The sequence below is a fragment of the Tachysurus fulvidraco genome, chromosome 4 (genome assembly GCF_022655615.1).
Source record: "Tachysurus fulvidraco isolate hzauxx_2018 chromosome 4, HZAU_PFXX_2.0, whole genome shotgun sequence".
Taxonomy (NCBI): domain Eukaryota; kingdom Metazoa; phylum Chordata; class Actinopteri; order Siluriformes; family Bagridae; genus Tachysurus; species Tachysurus fulvidraco.
Window position 1 is genome coordinate 19,978,531 of NC_062521.1, and position 16,490 is coordinate 19,995,020.

The following is a 16,490-nucleotide window of genomic DNA, read 5'->3' on the forward strand; positions in this document are numbered from 1 at the left end:
TCTTCATTCTACCTGAACAAAAATGCAATTACTGAGTGCTCTGCGGTTTGTTTTGTGCTATATGTGGTATAAACATAGCAGGTAATTGTACTACTTTTGTATTGCAGCTGCTGGATGGCATGGGAGCCTAGTCTCGGGGCTTTCTATGGACCTGTGGCATTCATCGTTTTGGTGACATGTGTCTACTTCCTGTGCACCTTCATCCAGCTGCGTAAACACCCAGAGAGGAAATACGAGCTAAAGGTGCTGTCTGAGGAGCAGCAGAGACTGTCTGCTGCTGATGTGCCCCACTGTCACCATCAAGGTGAACCTGGAATGCCAGGAGGTGATGGGACCCGCTGCCATGCCGGCTGCCCGGGCTTGATCAACCCATCTTTACTCGCCAATGAGCACTCATTCAAGGCTCAGCTAAGGAGTGCTGCATTCACACTGTTTTTGTTCTTAGCTACATGGACATTTGGGGCTCTGGCTGTGTCTCAGGCTCATTTCCTGGACATGATATTCAGTTGTCTGTATGGAGCGTTCTCAGTCACTCTGGGTCTTTTTGTGCTGATTCACCACTGCGCTAAGCGTGACGATGTCTGGCATTGCTGGTGCACCTGTTGCCCTGGTCACCAAGCTAATACCTGCCAAGGGCATGGGCATGCCCATGGGCGCCCTAAGGTCAATGTTAATGGGGATGTACACAGGCATGGGCACGGGCATGATCACTGCCACCTGGACTCGCCCTGCACAGGCAAATCTGTCCTCAGTCACACACACTCACATGGCCTGTGTAAGCTCAGCAACCTGCAAGCACAGAACCATGTAACCTGCCTCACCCCTGTGAGCCCAGTGACCCCTTGTTGCTCAGCTCTCCACACAGAGAAGCTGCTGGAAGAGCGACCCATTCACTTGCACAGCTGCCTAAAACCAGGCAGGACTAAAGGAAGGCAGCGGGCATCACCAGTTGGAGAGAGAGAGCTGGCTTTCCATCTTCCAGCCAGTGCAGATGCAGGCAGCGGACAAAGCTCGCCCACTGACAGCCCACAGAGCACCTGCCAACGCCAGGGTCACATCTGCCACCTGGCCCAAGATGAGCACCAGGAGTGGCACCATGCATGCTCTCACCATGACACTCCAATGTGCCATGCTGCACTTTGCCATCGGCACTCATGCTGTACCAAGGCAGAGATTCTGCCTTCGCCCTTGTGCCACACTGAGAGCCGGGAGCCGGAAACCCTCCTTTGTGGCTGTGGGAAGATGGCAGATGATGAGCTTGTAGTGCCGTGTCACGGCCATGTTGAGATACACCCTCGCAGACAGTCCTTCCCACAGTGTGTACCCAACCAGAACGGGCTTCTCAAAGGAAGTGGACACGAGGGGCACCTGTACCCATCTGACAGCACGGGGAATATACGCACTGGACCCTGGAAGAATGAAACTACTGTGTAGTTCAAGGGCTCGACGTGCATTCTGTGTTAACCACCTTCTCTACAATTTAAAAACAAAGCAGACATTATAAAGTTTCATATCTGTTTTGGTTTAATATTATCACAATCCTTCATTTCAGCTTTGTTTTCATTTATTGTTTATCCGACAAACCATCAATCCAGAATGGATACACAAACCTGACAAAAGGAAACATTGTTAGACACTTGCTGCCAGATTGGAGTCATGCTCTATATTCCGGATTTTAACTTTTACCACAAAGCTAATTTTATCACTACAGGATAACAAACATTCTCCGAGTGTGACTTTGTGTGACTGGGTTTTGCGTATGTGCGAGTGCACTTGAATGTACTTTGTGTATGTCCTTCTGCAAATGCAATCAATTTAGTGTTTTGTGAAAAGATTTCTTTCATAAGATACCAGATTATAATCTAATGAGATCTAAGTTATTAAATAAAATGTTATTGACAGTGCCCAAACTGTGCAACACAAGTGAAGTGACAAGCACGTAGAATAAGAGCCAAGTGTCCAAGTACAACATGAATACATCACCAGCAATTTTAACTCATCTGTGTTTTCATGTCACTTTAACAATCATGCTTACTGTATACTGTGAACAACTGCTGAAACTTAGTACAATACAAAACAGACAAAAAATAGACCTAGTTCTTTCTCAGTTCTTTTCGGCCTCTATATCGTGCAAACTAACAAAAAAAAATGAGACAGTCTGCTTTACTGCAAATCTGTATTGATTATTCAATTTCCATGGTGAAGTTCCGATCCGTTGAGGTGTTTGTACAAGAAACCTGTCGTGTTACTCTCTGGTGCTAGAAAATCAACTAACACAATTACATATCCATGATCCAATGATCAGTTGGAGCAACCAAACTAACCACTGCTGAGAAATAAAACAAGAAGTCACTTATGTACGATCGCCATCATTTTATTAGGAACACCTATAGACACATTATGCAGTTATCCAGATCCGTTATCGGTCATATGGCAACAAAGTGATAAATTCATGTGGATACAAAGCAGGAGCAGATAAAGTTGACATCAAACAAGAATCTCTGTGACTTTGACTATGGGTTGGTTGGTTGTGCCAAACTAATTTAAGTATTTTGGAAACTGCTAATTTCCTGGGCTTTTCATGTAAATCTGGCATGTCAGTTTACACTGAATTAGAATAAAAACATTCATTTGACAGTAGTTCTGCAGGTAGAAATGTTCTGTTGATGAGCGATTTCAAAGGACAATGGCCAGTCTCAAACAGACAGGAAGGCTGCAGTAACTCAAATAGTTGTCTTTAGCAGGAAAGCCTCTCAGAATCGGGTCTTTTTTCAAATCTGTGGCCTCGGCTTCTTCTTTTTAGCTGACAGAGGTAGAAGTTGATGTGGGCTCTCTCCACCTAGGTTTATCATGTTGTGTGTTCTGGGATGTTTTTCTTCTCATCACAGGTGTACAGAGTGGTTTACAGAGTTACTGTATCTTTCAAGTCATGTCACCAATCTGGCCATTCTCCTCTGAGCTGGCTCATCAAAATGGAGTCTTTGTAGAACATCCACTCACTGAATGTTGGTTTTTTGTTTGCTTATTTGTTTCTTTAAACCATTCTGTGAGCATTTATGGCATTTGGCAGACTCTTTTATTTAGATTTCTGAGCAGTTGCAGGTTAAAGGCTGTTCCCAAGGGTCCAGCAGTGGTGGCTGATTGGGATTTGAACACATACCCTTTGGAGCAGTAGTCCAACATCTTAACTGCTGACCTAACATTTCCACTTTATAATGTCTAGAGACTAAATAGGTTTTGGAAATACTCAAAATTAGCTACAGTCACAACCATGCTGTGGTCACAGTCACATCACTGTGATTATATTTTCCCCTCACCCTGATGTTTGCTTTTAACATTATCTGAAGCTTTTGACCTGTATCTGCATGAGTTTATGTACTGTGCTGCCACATGATTCACCGATCGGACAATGTATGAATAAGCATGTATACAGGTGTTCCTAATATAACAGATTAGTCAGCGAGTGTATATACAGCAAGCCGTTAATTAAAGTTTGGATTAAAGAACACTGATTATCTTCCAACTCAGTTTTTGAAAATATAACCTATTTTCTGCCGTTCTCGACTGCCCTGTGGTGTCAATGCTCCAGTGGTGCTTAGTGTGCTCACACACTCAACATTTTACATGGAAGTAAAGTCTTAATATCAAAATCAGTAATATCAATATCAGTAATATCACTTGAATAGAACATATGATATTTGACCTGGGTGGTGACCCCTAGCAGAGCTTCACCTCAGCCATTTCTCCTCCCGTCTGCTTTATCACCAGTGATTGAAAATCTGGACCTATTTAAATATAAGTAAGTGTGAAAAAAGTAACATTTCAGTAACTGAGGTATGCCTTGTATTGTATGATCTATATTTGCCTATTGCTCAGCATCTGAGTTTTGGTATGTTATTGATTAGGGTTGTTTAAATGCATCTCTGTTACAGATGGTTTGTGAACATGCAAATACAATGAGAGAGACGGTTGCTCTGGTTTGAATGATGAGTGACAATAGTGCGTTTGTGAATCTACTCCTCCCTGTTTTTCTCTCTGTTAAATAGAAGTTCGCACAAGTTTGAATACTTGTTTAACTAATTTTTGCCTTTTTAATATGGAAAATCCAAAACAAAAGACAATCCGAGACAAATTTCTCAATTTACCCTGATGGTTCAAAGGCAAAAATTGCTTATAACAGAGGTCTATCTGCTCTTCTTTGAGAAACTGGGCTTTTAGACTCAATCAAGTTCAAGGACCTGTTCAGTCTAAGTTACTTCAATCGATCTTTTCACATCTTTGCATATTGTTATAACAAAAAATGTCCTCTTGCTCAGACTATATTTTATAAGTGACTTCTTCCTTTCATCTTCTAACAGAAAAATGGTTCAACAAGTAGCCAACTTGGTGTAATGTATGGATGTGCAAAGCAAGTTGTTCACAATCCATTGGTTTGAAAAAGAGAAAATAGTTTTGCCCATCCTGAGGAAATCCGGATGCCAAATATTTTGTCTTCTGTTTGTTCTACTGCACCTTTGTATTTTCTCAGCTCTCAAATAAAACACAATAAACAAGACGTTATAGCCGTGACCATCTTTAGTAACCTTCTTCCCATTCATTTCAGACTTCTAACATTTGTAATCATTACTACATGAGTAGCAGTTTAATGGCATGTGTGTTGTTTTGCCATCAGTGTATCCAAGTGGAAAAGAGGAAATCTGCATTAAGATGTGTGCTTACTCAAATCCCCATTGCTGTGGTGAGCTTTGCTCTTCAGAGACTGGCTGGCTTGCTGTCTAAGCGAGTGTGTGTTTAACTATCTGAACCATTCTGGAGCGCATTACTGCTTGCGGTGTACATATATGCACAAGCATGTGTGTACTTGGGACTATGAGTACGTTGTGGATTATGCCAGAAATGCTGTAAGCACAGCAAACAACCTCAATCACCCTTTTTTTTTTTTTTTTTACTTTTCCCATGGACTTCAATAAATGTATTTTTTCACCAATGAATTTATGTGGCAGATTTGCTTTTGTGGCAAAGATATGTGCATAAGTGTGTGGCTTTGTGTCATACTGCATTGTGGGTTCCACTCTCTAGGTCTTTTTTAACAGCATAAATGATGAAGATGCCTCGAGTCAATCTATGCCGTTTAACAAATAGTTATAGCAATAAATACAGAATAGATTTGATTTAAAGATTGTACATCCAGATCCATTACCTGCCATGAACCAAATACCCATTTCATACCAAATAAATTAGTACAGTCATTTCCGCTGTTTCTGATGCAGTGAGCTGTGTCATTAGCTCATACTTAATTAAACTGGTTAAACAGTCTGACTACACAGAATATGCAAGTTGATACTGAAAATGCTGGAACACATAGAAAAGGAAAAGAGCTGATGTACTGTATGAAGAGAGGACCACCACTCAAACAGTGTCGGTGCCAGAGAATAGAGAATGAGGGGGCGGGCTATCTCGTTCACCTACTATTACTATTATTAAACTTCAATAAACATAATAAAATATTAAACGTGTCACTCACTGTAAACTATAATTTATCATGACTCTAAAGTGCAAGACTCGCGAAAACACACGCAAATTAGCCACCAGCATGTAACCAAACGTACTAAAGCAAAAAGGCATAATACCTTTAGAAGAGCTGCAGGCGATGAGAGGAGGAATTAAATTTTTGAAGAACAAGGTGACCATTTAGCCTACTGATTTACGTTACTGACGTAGTGGCAGTGTGAATGTAATTGGCTGATTATGTTAGCACTGCATTATGGGTTAGTACAATAATTATTTTTTAAGTTAACTTATACTCTTTATTCTTTAACCAGTATTCATGGTATAATAAAAGTAATTTGTAAAACATTTTTTTTAATTATTAAGTTTGTTATTATTTTGAGAAGTAAGGGGGCACAGTGACTCAAGTGGCCGGGCCACACACCCCCCAGGGCCCGCTCGTGGCGCTGACACTGCACTCAAATAATACAAATTGTGTAACTCCAACATACGTGCTGCTGTCAATAAATGTACAAAAACCAAGTGCTGTATGTGTACCTAATAAAGTGGTCCATGTCTGTAGCTAGGTTGGATAGGTAGGTGTACATCAAATCTACCATCAGTATATACTAATGTATGGTAACCTTTCTAGTATTTATGCAAGGTTGTTCCAAAAAAAAAAAAAGCAAGATTTCTGGCAAGTATAAATAAAAACAAAAAAAATCACAGCAAGTAAAAAATATCTTAAATAAAAGAAAGTTTATGTAATATTTCTCATTTGAGATGTTTGAAACAGAAAGATTACAGTCCCTCAGACCAGAATTACAAATTGTATACCAAATACCAAAGGTGAAATTCGCTAATGTTTAAAAACAGTAAATTGAAATACATGTTAAATTAAAGTATGACATTCATTCAAGTCATTTGGCCAAAAAATATTTAACAGTGTATATTCTACTAATCAAAGTTATTATTGAGTTAATAATTAAACCTAAAAAGCCTGAAGGGTTGTTTGGGAATCATTCTTTAGGGAATAAAATACTATAGCATTGTTTTAAAACAGGGTTCTTAAACCTCAATTTAACCTCAAGTTCTCAAACCCTTATTATTATTATTATTATTATTATTATTATTATTATTATTATTGTTATTAGAATATATAACAATAATAATAATAATAATAATAATAATAATAATAATAATAATAATAATAATAATAATAATAATAGTGACATACGGCTAAGTATGGTGACCCATACTCAGTGATTGAAAATCTGGACCTATTTAAATATATGTAAGTGTGAAAAAAGTAACATTTCAGTAACTGAGGTATGCCTTGTATTTTATGATCTATATTTGCCTATTGCTCAGCATCTGAGTTTTGGTATGTTTTTGATTAGGTTGTTTAAATGCATCTCTGTTACAGATGCTCAAGGGCACCTCAGTCGTGGCCGGCTCGAGACTCGAACCCACAACCTTTGGGTTACGAATCAGACTCTCTAACCATTAGACCACGACTGCATAATAATAATAATAATAATAATAATAATAATAATAATAATAATAATAATGATAATAATAATAATATTTTTAAGAGTTAACATTAATTTACCAAAAAAAATTTTCATTGACAGGGTCTGTAAAATTTTTGAGGTTTAAGAACCCCTGTTTTAGAACAATGCTATAGTATTTTATTCCCTAAAGAATGATTCCCAAACAACCCCTCAGTCTATGATTCTTTTGTTCTTATTCCATTTTGTTGTTGCCATGATAAACTAAACAGTCATTTTCTATCACGAAGATTCTTTTACAGAATGGTAATTTTTATGATGGGAAGACTATCCTTTTTCCAACAAGAATGGTAATTTCTCTAAAGAAGCATTTCTGGTCCTAGAATAGGAACGGTGTAGATTTGAAACATGGTCTATAGGAACGGGTTTGCCAACAGATTGGATTTGGCGATGTAGAACACCGTCTCTTACATGTTCAAATGTGGAAAAACCAATTGTTTCAGTAAAAAATGGTCATAATATTCAAACAGAACAGAATCTGGCATTGACTAATTACACAGCCTCTTATGTAAGCAATCCGGTTACTTAAAACTGCTTTGCATTCAGAGCAGATGATGTTGCATTATGTATAAAGGCCGAATGTAATTGACAGAAACTGATGTTTTCACACTGCAACATGTGGGTAAAGGACATAAATCCAACCAGGTGTTCAAGCAGGACCGAGCAAATGGTGATTTAGTTGTGAATAACATTGCAATTATGCCGTTAACATGAGCACATATCCCTACCAACACACACACACACATTCAGGTGGAATGCTCAATGAGCATTATGAAGTATGCTGAATATGAGAGCTGAAACCATACACAGTGATCTGACTGCATTGCAAAGAAATGTGAAAGATAAAAGCAGACAGATTACTAGTTCATTCATGCACATTCAGCAGATGACAAAGAGTTTAAACACAAAGGTGAAACAGAGAGAAGAAGGATGTAACAGAGGACAAGCTGAGGACTTAGAAGGGCTTTTAAATCTATAATGAACGGTGTCATGTGGTTTATAATGCAACCATTCTTTTTTATTTTCAAAAGCACTACCACTAAAGTTTTATTTTATTACTATTTTCTTAAGAAAGAGTCAGGACATCACATTCAGTGAATTCAGTGTCCTACAAAAACACACGCACATAACCACTCATAACTGTCATTAAACATTACCAGCACTGTGTTTTGGGTCCTTCTCATTCTTTTTCTCACACTGTGAGCTGCTAGTTTAGCTCACCCATCAGCTGCACGTGAGCCAATCCAGGCGGCACCTTCGGAAAAGTAATCTGTCATACGGTAGGCGGCTGGGACAGATGCAGTTGCAGTCGAGGCTGATTCTAATACATAACCAGGTAAACAAATCCTATGCATGTGGCTTCAGAGGTCCATTGTGCCCATGTGTGTAGGTCATAGTTTGTTTTGTGAAACTGTGGACAGAAAGTAATACATAGCTTACTTATTTATGTTAATTTGTAACCTCCTGGCACAAGCAATTAATGGGGAAATACATTATTACTTTCCAGAATAATTAATACCCTCAATAAAGAGCCCTGGAGCACTAGCTGCTAAACAGTCAAAAAAGCAGCATGTAGAGAACTTGAGCAAAACTGAATAAATAAAATAAATAAAACACACACACACGCACACACATGCACACACACACACACACACACGCAATGAGTGATGCAATGAGTTTAAATAAACATTCCAGTGTTTTTCAAGATCTAAGATCTATCTACTATACAGTACATCTTAGTGTATCTGCAATTCTTAGAATCTCTCTGCAACAGTTACTGTAACTGTCCAAACCCATTTTCTTTTATTTCTCAATAGTGACACATGGATTGTCACAAGCAAATACGTCAAAATAAACTATTTAAAAGTTTTTACATAACAATATAACTCTGCTCTCTAAGCACAATGGGGAAATTTCTCTGTTACAGCAGCAAAGCGAAAGAAATGCAAATATATAAATGAATAGAGACATAGAGGCTCTAAAAACTCTAGCAATGTATTTGACCAATACTGTTTCTGTCGAGTTTACTGAAAATCAGAAAATCCTTTTGACATCTATCATCATGGGAAAAACCAAAAAGCTTGATGATTTTAAATCATCAAAGAACAGCTGAAAATTTGCCAGAAAATGGATGAATGTGTTAAAATACAATCATTTTTAGCTCTTGAAAATTGCTGATCATTCCAGAGGTGACTATATGCATATGTATATGATATGAATAATTATTCCAACAGTCTTAAGTGCTACACATTTACCTCTCTGGATAAAGTATAGGAGTTTTAATCTAGGACCTTCCGTTTTTCCTGATTTCTGAAGGGCTCTCAGGTTTTGAAGACAGGTGTGACATCTCCAAACACACCCCCCCCCCATCAATCAATCAATCAATCAATCAATCAATCAATAAATAAATAAATAAAAATCACAAAGTATTTGTTTAATTTCCATTTATTCATTTGTGTGTGTGTGTGTGTGTGTGTGTGTGTGTGTGTGTGTGTGAGAGTGAGAGAGAGAGAGAGAGAGAGAGAGAGAGAGAGAGAGAGAGAGAGAGAGAGAGAGAGAGAGAGAGAGAGAGAGAGAGAGAGAGAGAGAGAGAGAGATTATGACTGGTGTTGTTTATTGTAAGTGTTTGTTGCCTTTTTGGACTCCTTTATCATTTGTAATGTTGTTCTCATTTAAAACAGTTCGGCTCAAGCCCAGACATTTTTAGGGTCACAATCGAGGACAATGTCCGACTATCGAACATACCCACTCTAATGAATATGTTTTTTGTTTTTTTCATTGATTGTTGCGTTAAATCTTACCCATATACAATAGTGCTATTTTCTGATTGGCTATTGTGTAGCCTCTTTTTTTTGATTGGCTGATAAGTGTCAGGCTTGACTAAGAGCTCCAGCGCTTTGATTCCTGCCCGGTTCTATAGAGACAGCGGTGTGGACTGATACATTTTGGACGCTGCGGCTTATTTACATATATGATAAATTGTCAAAAAGTTTTTCTGCATGAGAAATACGATGTGTGGCGGGAGAGCTTGATAAAAGACCCAAATGCGTGACTGTCCCTCAATGTTCAAATCAAATCAAAGTTGTGTTATTGTACTGGAAAATCTATCACATCACTGATTATAGACAGGTCAGGCATAAAACAACATATTTCTCATACCCACCTTAAGTTGAGCTACTGTTCCAGCCATACTTAAATTATATGTAATCATATTTATATTTCGTTATTAATCATGGTTGTGATATGATTAGGTCCTAAAAATCAATTAACTATTCCCTTTAACAATATGAATGTCATATAGGTAAATAGTCAGGTTTGTAAATTTAAAAAAAAATGAACATGTCTGTTTATTTCTCTGTCATTTTATTTTTTTCTGTTTTTTTTTTATTTATTTGTATTTTTTATTGTATTTATTCTTCTGTTTCCATGATACTGCAATGTCCTTTTTATGTTCTGATATGGTGCTGCCACCAAGTGGAAATATTCTATACATTGTTTGCTTGTATTTGAGTAACAATAAATACAAATACAAAGTGCATTATTGAAAAATATTAAAATGTTAAACATTTTAACATTGCGGTTGTTAGGGAGAATGTCATGAATATGATGTAGCTTATGTGTTATTCAAAGATCCTGTTCTCTACGATTCTCTAAGATTCTGTTGTCTACAGTCACAGATCCAGGTGTGACCTGAGATTGCTTCGCTCAAGGACACATTGATTGTAGAGGGATCTTATGGGCTCAGATCGACAACATAATTTTAGGGGCTCATGACCAAATTCTTTGACTTTTTTGACCTTTTAGAGGATGTTTTTTCTTGAAGCAAATAAATCACAAGCAGCATTACGGTAGGTGCCAAAGAGCATAAAAATGACTCCATAAACCTGTGTTTGTCTTTATCCGTGTGAGGATTGTTTAAACACACTAAAAACAGATTGGAGCCATGAAGACCAATATATCTGATGCTGCTTGGTGAAATTACTGAATTCATTGCTTGTCCCTTCTGGGGTTCTACATGGCTGATGATCTACAAGGTCAGAAGAACACGAACATGGCACCCTAGTTGACATACTCGAGGCCAATATGTCGCATTACTGCCTTGGTATGATCTGGATAAAATGATTGCTTTATTTCTGTTAAAGATCAGCTTTCTGTCATAATTCAGTGCTCGCACATGGAGCCCTTCTTAGGGTTTACAGATGCTACCATTTGTTTTTGTTTTGTTTTGTTTTATTTCCAGATGGATGTCTAACCCATATATTTACTTCAGTTTTAATTAGTTCATTGGCATTGTTGTTTGTATCGCGGTTGCCTGAAGCCTTGACTGTTACAGATTCTGAACAAACAGTTTTTCTCTTCATGTGTTTATCTCCCTCATGATATTAACTGAGGTAATTTTAATTAATCAGAATAAACTACGCAATGCATTGAAAATTGAATTAACTGACATTCAAATTAATAAGCATATGTCATACAATGTCAACAGCATACAGAAATGAAGAATAATAATTGCTTAAAGTTGCGAGGCATTTGCTTACTTCTGGTCAAATACACTATACACTAAATATAAATACGTTATAGTGACAATGATAACTGAAGACTTTCAAACGCAAATCATTTTCACAGGTGAAACAATAAATCTTCGTAATCATAAGATCTCATCATAAGTCATCTTCACTGAGGCCTCAAAAGAACATGAAAACTGTGTCCTACCATATAAATCACATTTGTCACCACCAATAGTCAATCCACTCATAGTAAGGAACTGCATTATGACCACCTCTGACTTATAGTTCATGCATTCCAATAAAACATTGTGAGTTAATCATCCTCTACCATACATTTGTGTCAGCTTAAGTGTTAAATATTACTTAATATAACTTAAATATTAATACACTTAAAACCATACCAGTGGGTCAGAACAACAGAACAACCTGCTGGAGCAACGAGGCCCTGGCATCTCACAATGTTTGGGACCAAAAGCAGAACTGGAGCTGTTTGTATTCCTGTACCATTGCCATCAAGACCTACTGATCTGATATAGTTGCTCTCCAGTGAATGATAATTTAGGTTAAAAAATCTTCATGGCTTAGCTCTGTTAAACCATTTAGTGGTGGGGGACCATTCATGTACCTGCTAGAGGCCTGGCCTACATGCATGACATTCCCAAACTGGGGCTTGTGCAAGGTGAGGGAATGTTTATGGGGGTTTGAATATGAAACCAGGTTGCAGTGACCTACACGTGTCACATAGCCGATCTGTTTGGCCATGATGGTTCATGACTCTGAAACCTGCACTCTCCTCTTCAGGGATTCATTGGTGGCAGGGAAATAAGTGTGACCATTGCAACAGAAGGAAGATTTTACCAGGTTGATACACACACATCTAGCAAAGAAAACCGTGCTAAATATATTTGGTGTCATGCATAAACCAGGTTTGGAAAAGCAGTCCCATACTGTATCTTGCCCTGTATCCTGCCCCATATTCCATCTGTCGTTTAGCTCTGAAACAGAGCAGTGGATTGAAGTAATCACATTTTGTGTGTATGCCACATACCCTGTAAAGTTCTTACAGGAAGGTCATCAATTTATCTACATTTAGTACATGGGTACAATAGGCATCAATAACACCTAAGTGTTCCAGGCCAACCTACATGTGATCCATTGTACAACCTACAGCATTTGTCACAGAGCCAGGGTGAGGTTGAGCTGCTGGTCCGAAACCGTCCTTTAATGCAGTCTGAATTCTAACACTGTGTAAAAGAATGCATCTGGTGCTGTGATTTGTACGTCACTGTTCAACCACACTTTTTTTTTTTTTTTTTGAGAGTGGAAGTTACAGCTAGTTTAGAGTCTGCCAGTTACAAGTGTTTGCAGTCAGAGATAAATCCGTACTTGTTTTTATATGCTACTAAAGCATTGAGTTGAATATGACGGTATAACTGCTGGACAATTATTAGCCAAGGGACTGGGAGGAAAATTGGATGAAGGACATGAAAGAGATGAGCTTCCACATGAGTGTATGAATCATGAAATTCAAATGAGCCATGGGTACCCCTAGGTCATCCATATGCCTGGAAATTGACTGAGACACTCTGCTTCCGTACCTATCAGAACATGTTGTACATCAGCATCTTTGACTAGCAAGTTTCTTCTACTTCTTTCGGCTTTTCCCTTCAGGGGTCGCCACAGCGAATCATCTCTCTCCACCTATCCCTATCTTCTGCTGTTTAAGTTGTTGAATTTGCATCAGATTCGACTCTGAATCAGGGTTCAAGTCCACTAGCTGGATGTGCCATGATAGCATTGGCATCACTGCACATTCAGCACAGGTGTCCAAACCACTAAACACTGTACCTTTCAGATAATATTTGCCAAGGCAGAAAGCATATAGTTGCTGACCGTCTTAAATTCCAAGGAATTCAGGGGTTAATTACATGGAGGAAAAAAACAACCCCATCCTAAAAAACATATTAGATTAAACTGAAAACATTATCTGTTATAGTGAGTGGAAGCCATGTAAACATGGTACAGTATCTAACCACTGACCTAGTATTCACTGAAACATCTGAGGATAAGAAAAACACTGAGAAAGACCACAGTAGTGGTGAATATAGGGAAAGCAAGTCCGGTCTCAGACAATCCGAGTAGTCTAGCTTGCTCATCAATTAACATTGTATGTGGTATAGAGAGGGAAGCACACATGACCATGTTAACAGAATCTAGCAATAGTTAAGCAGATTACACTTAGGGAGAATTCATTCAACCCAGGAGGGACATTAACGTGTGAATGGATTTTAATCAGTATATCTTATGTCTTACAGATACAGTTTGTATTAATTTGTTTTTTCGTTTGTATTGAACGTGTAAGAATATTATCATCTCACGGTCTGCTAACATAGGCTGGTGTTTTTTTAATTGTTTCTTCTCTCTCATATTTTTAGTGAACCCTGTCTCACACTCCTAAAAAATGCCAACAGACAGACTGTCATCATATTGCATGACTCTTCAGTCGGCATGTTCTACATTGGGCTCCACTACACTACAGTCCCAAAGGAAGTGTGGGAGAGTGACAGGCTAACTAAACACCACTACAGCAGCCATGTTCTCAGACTGTCCTGTCAGCTTCCTGTCGTAATCCCCTGTGTCCTGTTGCATATCACCTACTTGACACTGCTTAATAAGAAAAAGTCTGTGTTGTCAATGTGAATCAGTGTCAGAATAACTGTTACTGTAGAAAAGAATTACATAGCTTAAAATAGCAATAACTTGTATTTTCAATAGAATCGTCTAAAAAACTATTTTGTCTTGATAATTAGACCAAATGTGAGATCAGCTATTTGATATAATATGTCTCAATATAATATTTTTTCTGTTTTCAATGCACAGTGATCATTTGCATACTTAGTCACTTGAGAGAGCTAAATTAGATCCCATTACTACACCTATCATGTCCTGCTAGGAAATACGTTTATGTCTAATGTCACAATTATTCTTAGAAATCATTTACTGAGGGCCAATGTTAAATCAAAAGAATATATCAGCATGAGAGAACAAACATAAGTATTAAAGCAGATCTTTTTCCATGCTAACTAGAAACATTCTGTACCTGCATCATTTTCCACACCATGCTGGAGTTCTGATAAAGGCCGGATTGTCATATTTAGAGCCCTCTGCTGCCTGTGAAGGAAATTGCAATAAAAAGACTGACAAGATTTAATCTCGCCCTAACTGACCCTGCTTCAGGTATTGCTACCACTCGTCCCTTGTGAATTGCTTTTTACAAAAAAAAAAACAACAACAAAAAAACAACAACAACAGGAAAACCAGATCAAGTTGATGGCAGCGCTGATTTGCAGGCCACAAGGGTTGAGGGTCGAGGAGAATCAGGAGCTTATTCGTATATCACTTTGGATAAAAGATTCCTAAATAAAGAAATGTACCAGCATGTTTTGAGAGGTGGGAAGAAACAAGGCAATCCTGAGGAAACTTACATTTACATTGGAAAACTATGTACAGAAATTCCAGTAACACATATTTGTGTTTGTTGTGAGCATGGAGTAGCCTGGTGGTTAAGGTGGCAGGCTACCAATCGGAAGTTTGTGAGTTTGATCTCAGGTCCAACAAGCTGCCACTGTTGGGCCCCTGAGCAAGGCCCTTAATGCTCAATTTCTCAGATGTATAAAAATGAGATAATATTTGAATGAGATAAGGTGCTTCGTATAAGGGTGTCTGCCAAATGCTGGAAATGTAATGTTTTCTAGAAACAATTTTTTTATTTTTATTTATTTATTTTGCTGTAAAAGACAATTCACCAAAACTACACCATTAACTTTATAAGCAAGACAATAAATACACCAGCATCCTTCCATATTATTATTATTATTATTATTATTATTATTATTATTATTATTATTATTATTTATTTTATTTTTTTTTAAAAACCGGTGCAATCATCATGATGCTCTTTTTAAAATTGTCACATAATAAGTGTCTTGTCACACCAGGTAATCCAAGCCTTAGACACAAATATCCCCAAATTGTTGTTTTTAAAAGTTAATCCTATTTGGGATAGGAGTTATATTTTAAGGGAAAGGTTTCATGCACCAAATCTCTGACGGTTCTCTGTTTACAGACAAACATTCTGTGTAAACACTATTTACATAGAATTATATTTCCGTATAAATAACCACATCTTGGTTTTAGGTCTTGATCTTATTTAATTACAGCTCCCCTGTGCTTCTGTGTTACAGATACTGACCTTAAATAACATATTTCACAGCACACCACCCACAGACTAGGTCATACTTACATAAGTGTTTTTAACATGTGAAGCATACACATTGACACGAGTCCATGACGTCGGCTGCTTGTTTAGCCTGCGTCATATCTGAGAAACGTCAATAATTCATCGGTCATGACCAAAGTCAGCGGCGCTCACGTTAAAATGCATTGCGCCTGCGCGTTCCCAGACTGGGTTGCCAGATTGTTACTCAGCTCACCGATATGAAAAGACTCACTACTATCTTTAACTATCAACACGGTTGGTTCAATTGACACGGCAGTTTTTATTACAAATAACATAATAATGAATAATACAAACTAATAAATAATGCATTTTTGAACGCGGTCAGTTTAATCATGAGTTGATTTTAATAAAATATAAATAATTATAATAGCTTGTCAATTATAGATCTGTTCGTGATATATGAGAACTTGGTGAAAGTTTCATTTCCACATGTTTCAGATCTTTGGTGCAGAAAATGAAAAGGTTTTTGTAATCACATCTCTTTGTCATGTTTTGTTGTGTTGTTTTTTTGTTTTTTTTTTTAAGCTAGCTTTAGGTTGTGTTGTACGGGTGATAATTTATCATTTGGCAAGCCGACTGTCCGCGTGCGATTTCTTTGTGGAGGCGCGCGGCGCCGCTCGTTGC

General features: G+C 37.8%; 1 protein-coding gene and 1 long non-coding RNA gene across 4 annotated transcripts in view; one reads left to right on the plus strand and one right to left on the minus strand.

The window, feature by feature from the left end:
- The window catches only part of LOC113661016 (adhesion G protein-coupled receptor A1), a 191,052-nt gene extending 186,483 nt beyond the window's left edge, over positions 1-4,569 (plus strand). For all 3 annotated transcript variants that reach the window (XM_027174915.2, XM_047812765.1, XM_027174916.2), the window contains one exon: positions 108-4,569. In XM_027174915.2, the coding sequence (XP_027030716.1) occupies positions 108-1,434 (1,327 nt within the window). In that variant the 3' untranslated portion in view covers positions 1,435-4,569. The remainder of the gene's footprint in view (positions 1-107) is intronic.
- A 3,499-nt stretch (positions 4,570-8,068) lies between these two features.
- Positions 8,069-16,424, minus strand: LOC113661018. The gene is made up of 3 exons (XR_007140450.1): positions 15,870-16,424; positions 14,667-14,737; positions 8,069-8,469 (listed from the first exon to the last, which is right to left on the minus strand). It is a non-coding gene; the product is annotated as an uncharacterized LOC113661018 (long non-coding RNA).
- Positions 16,425-16,490: the final 66 nt, after the last annotated feature.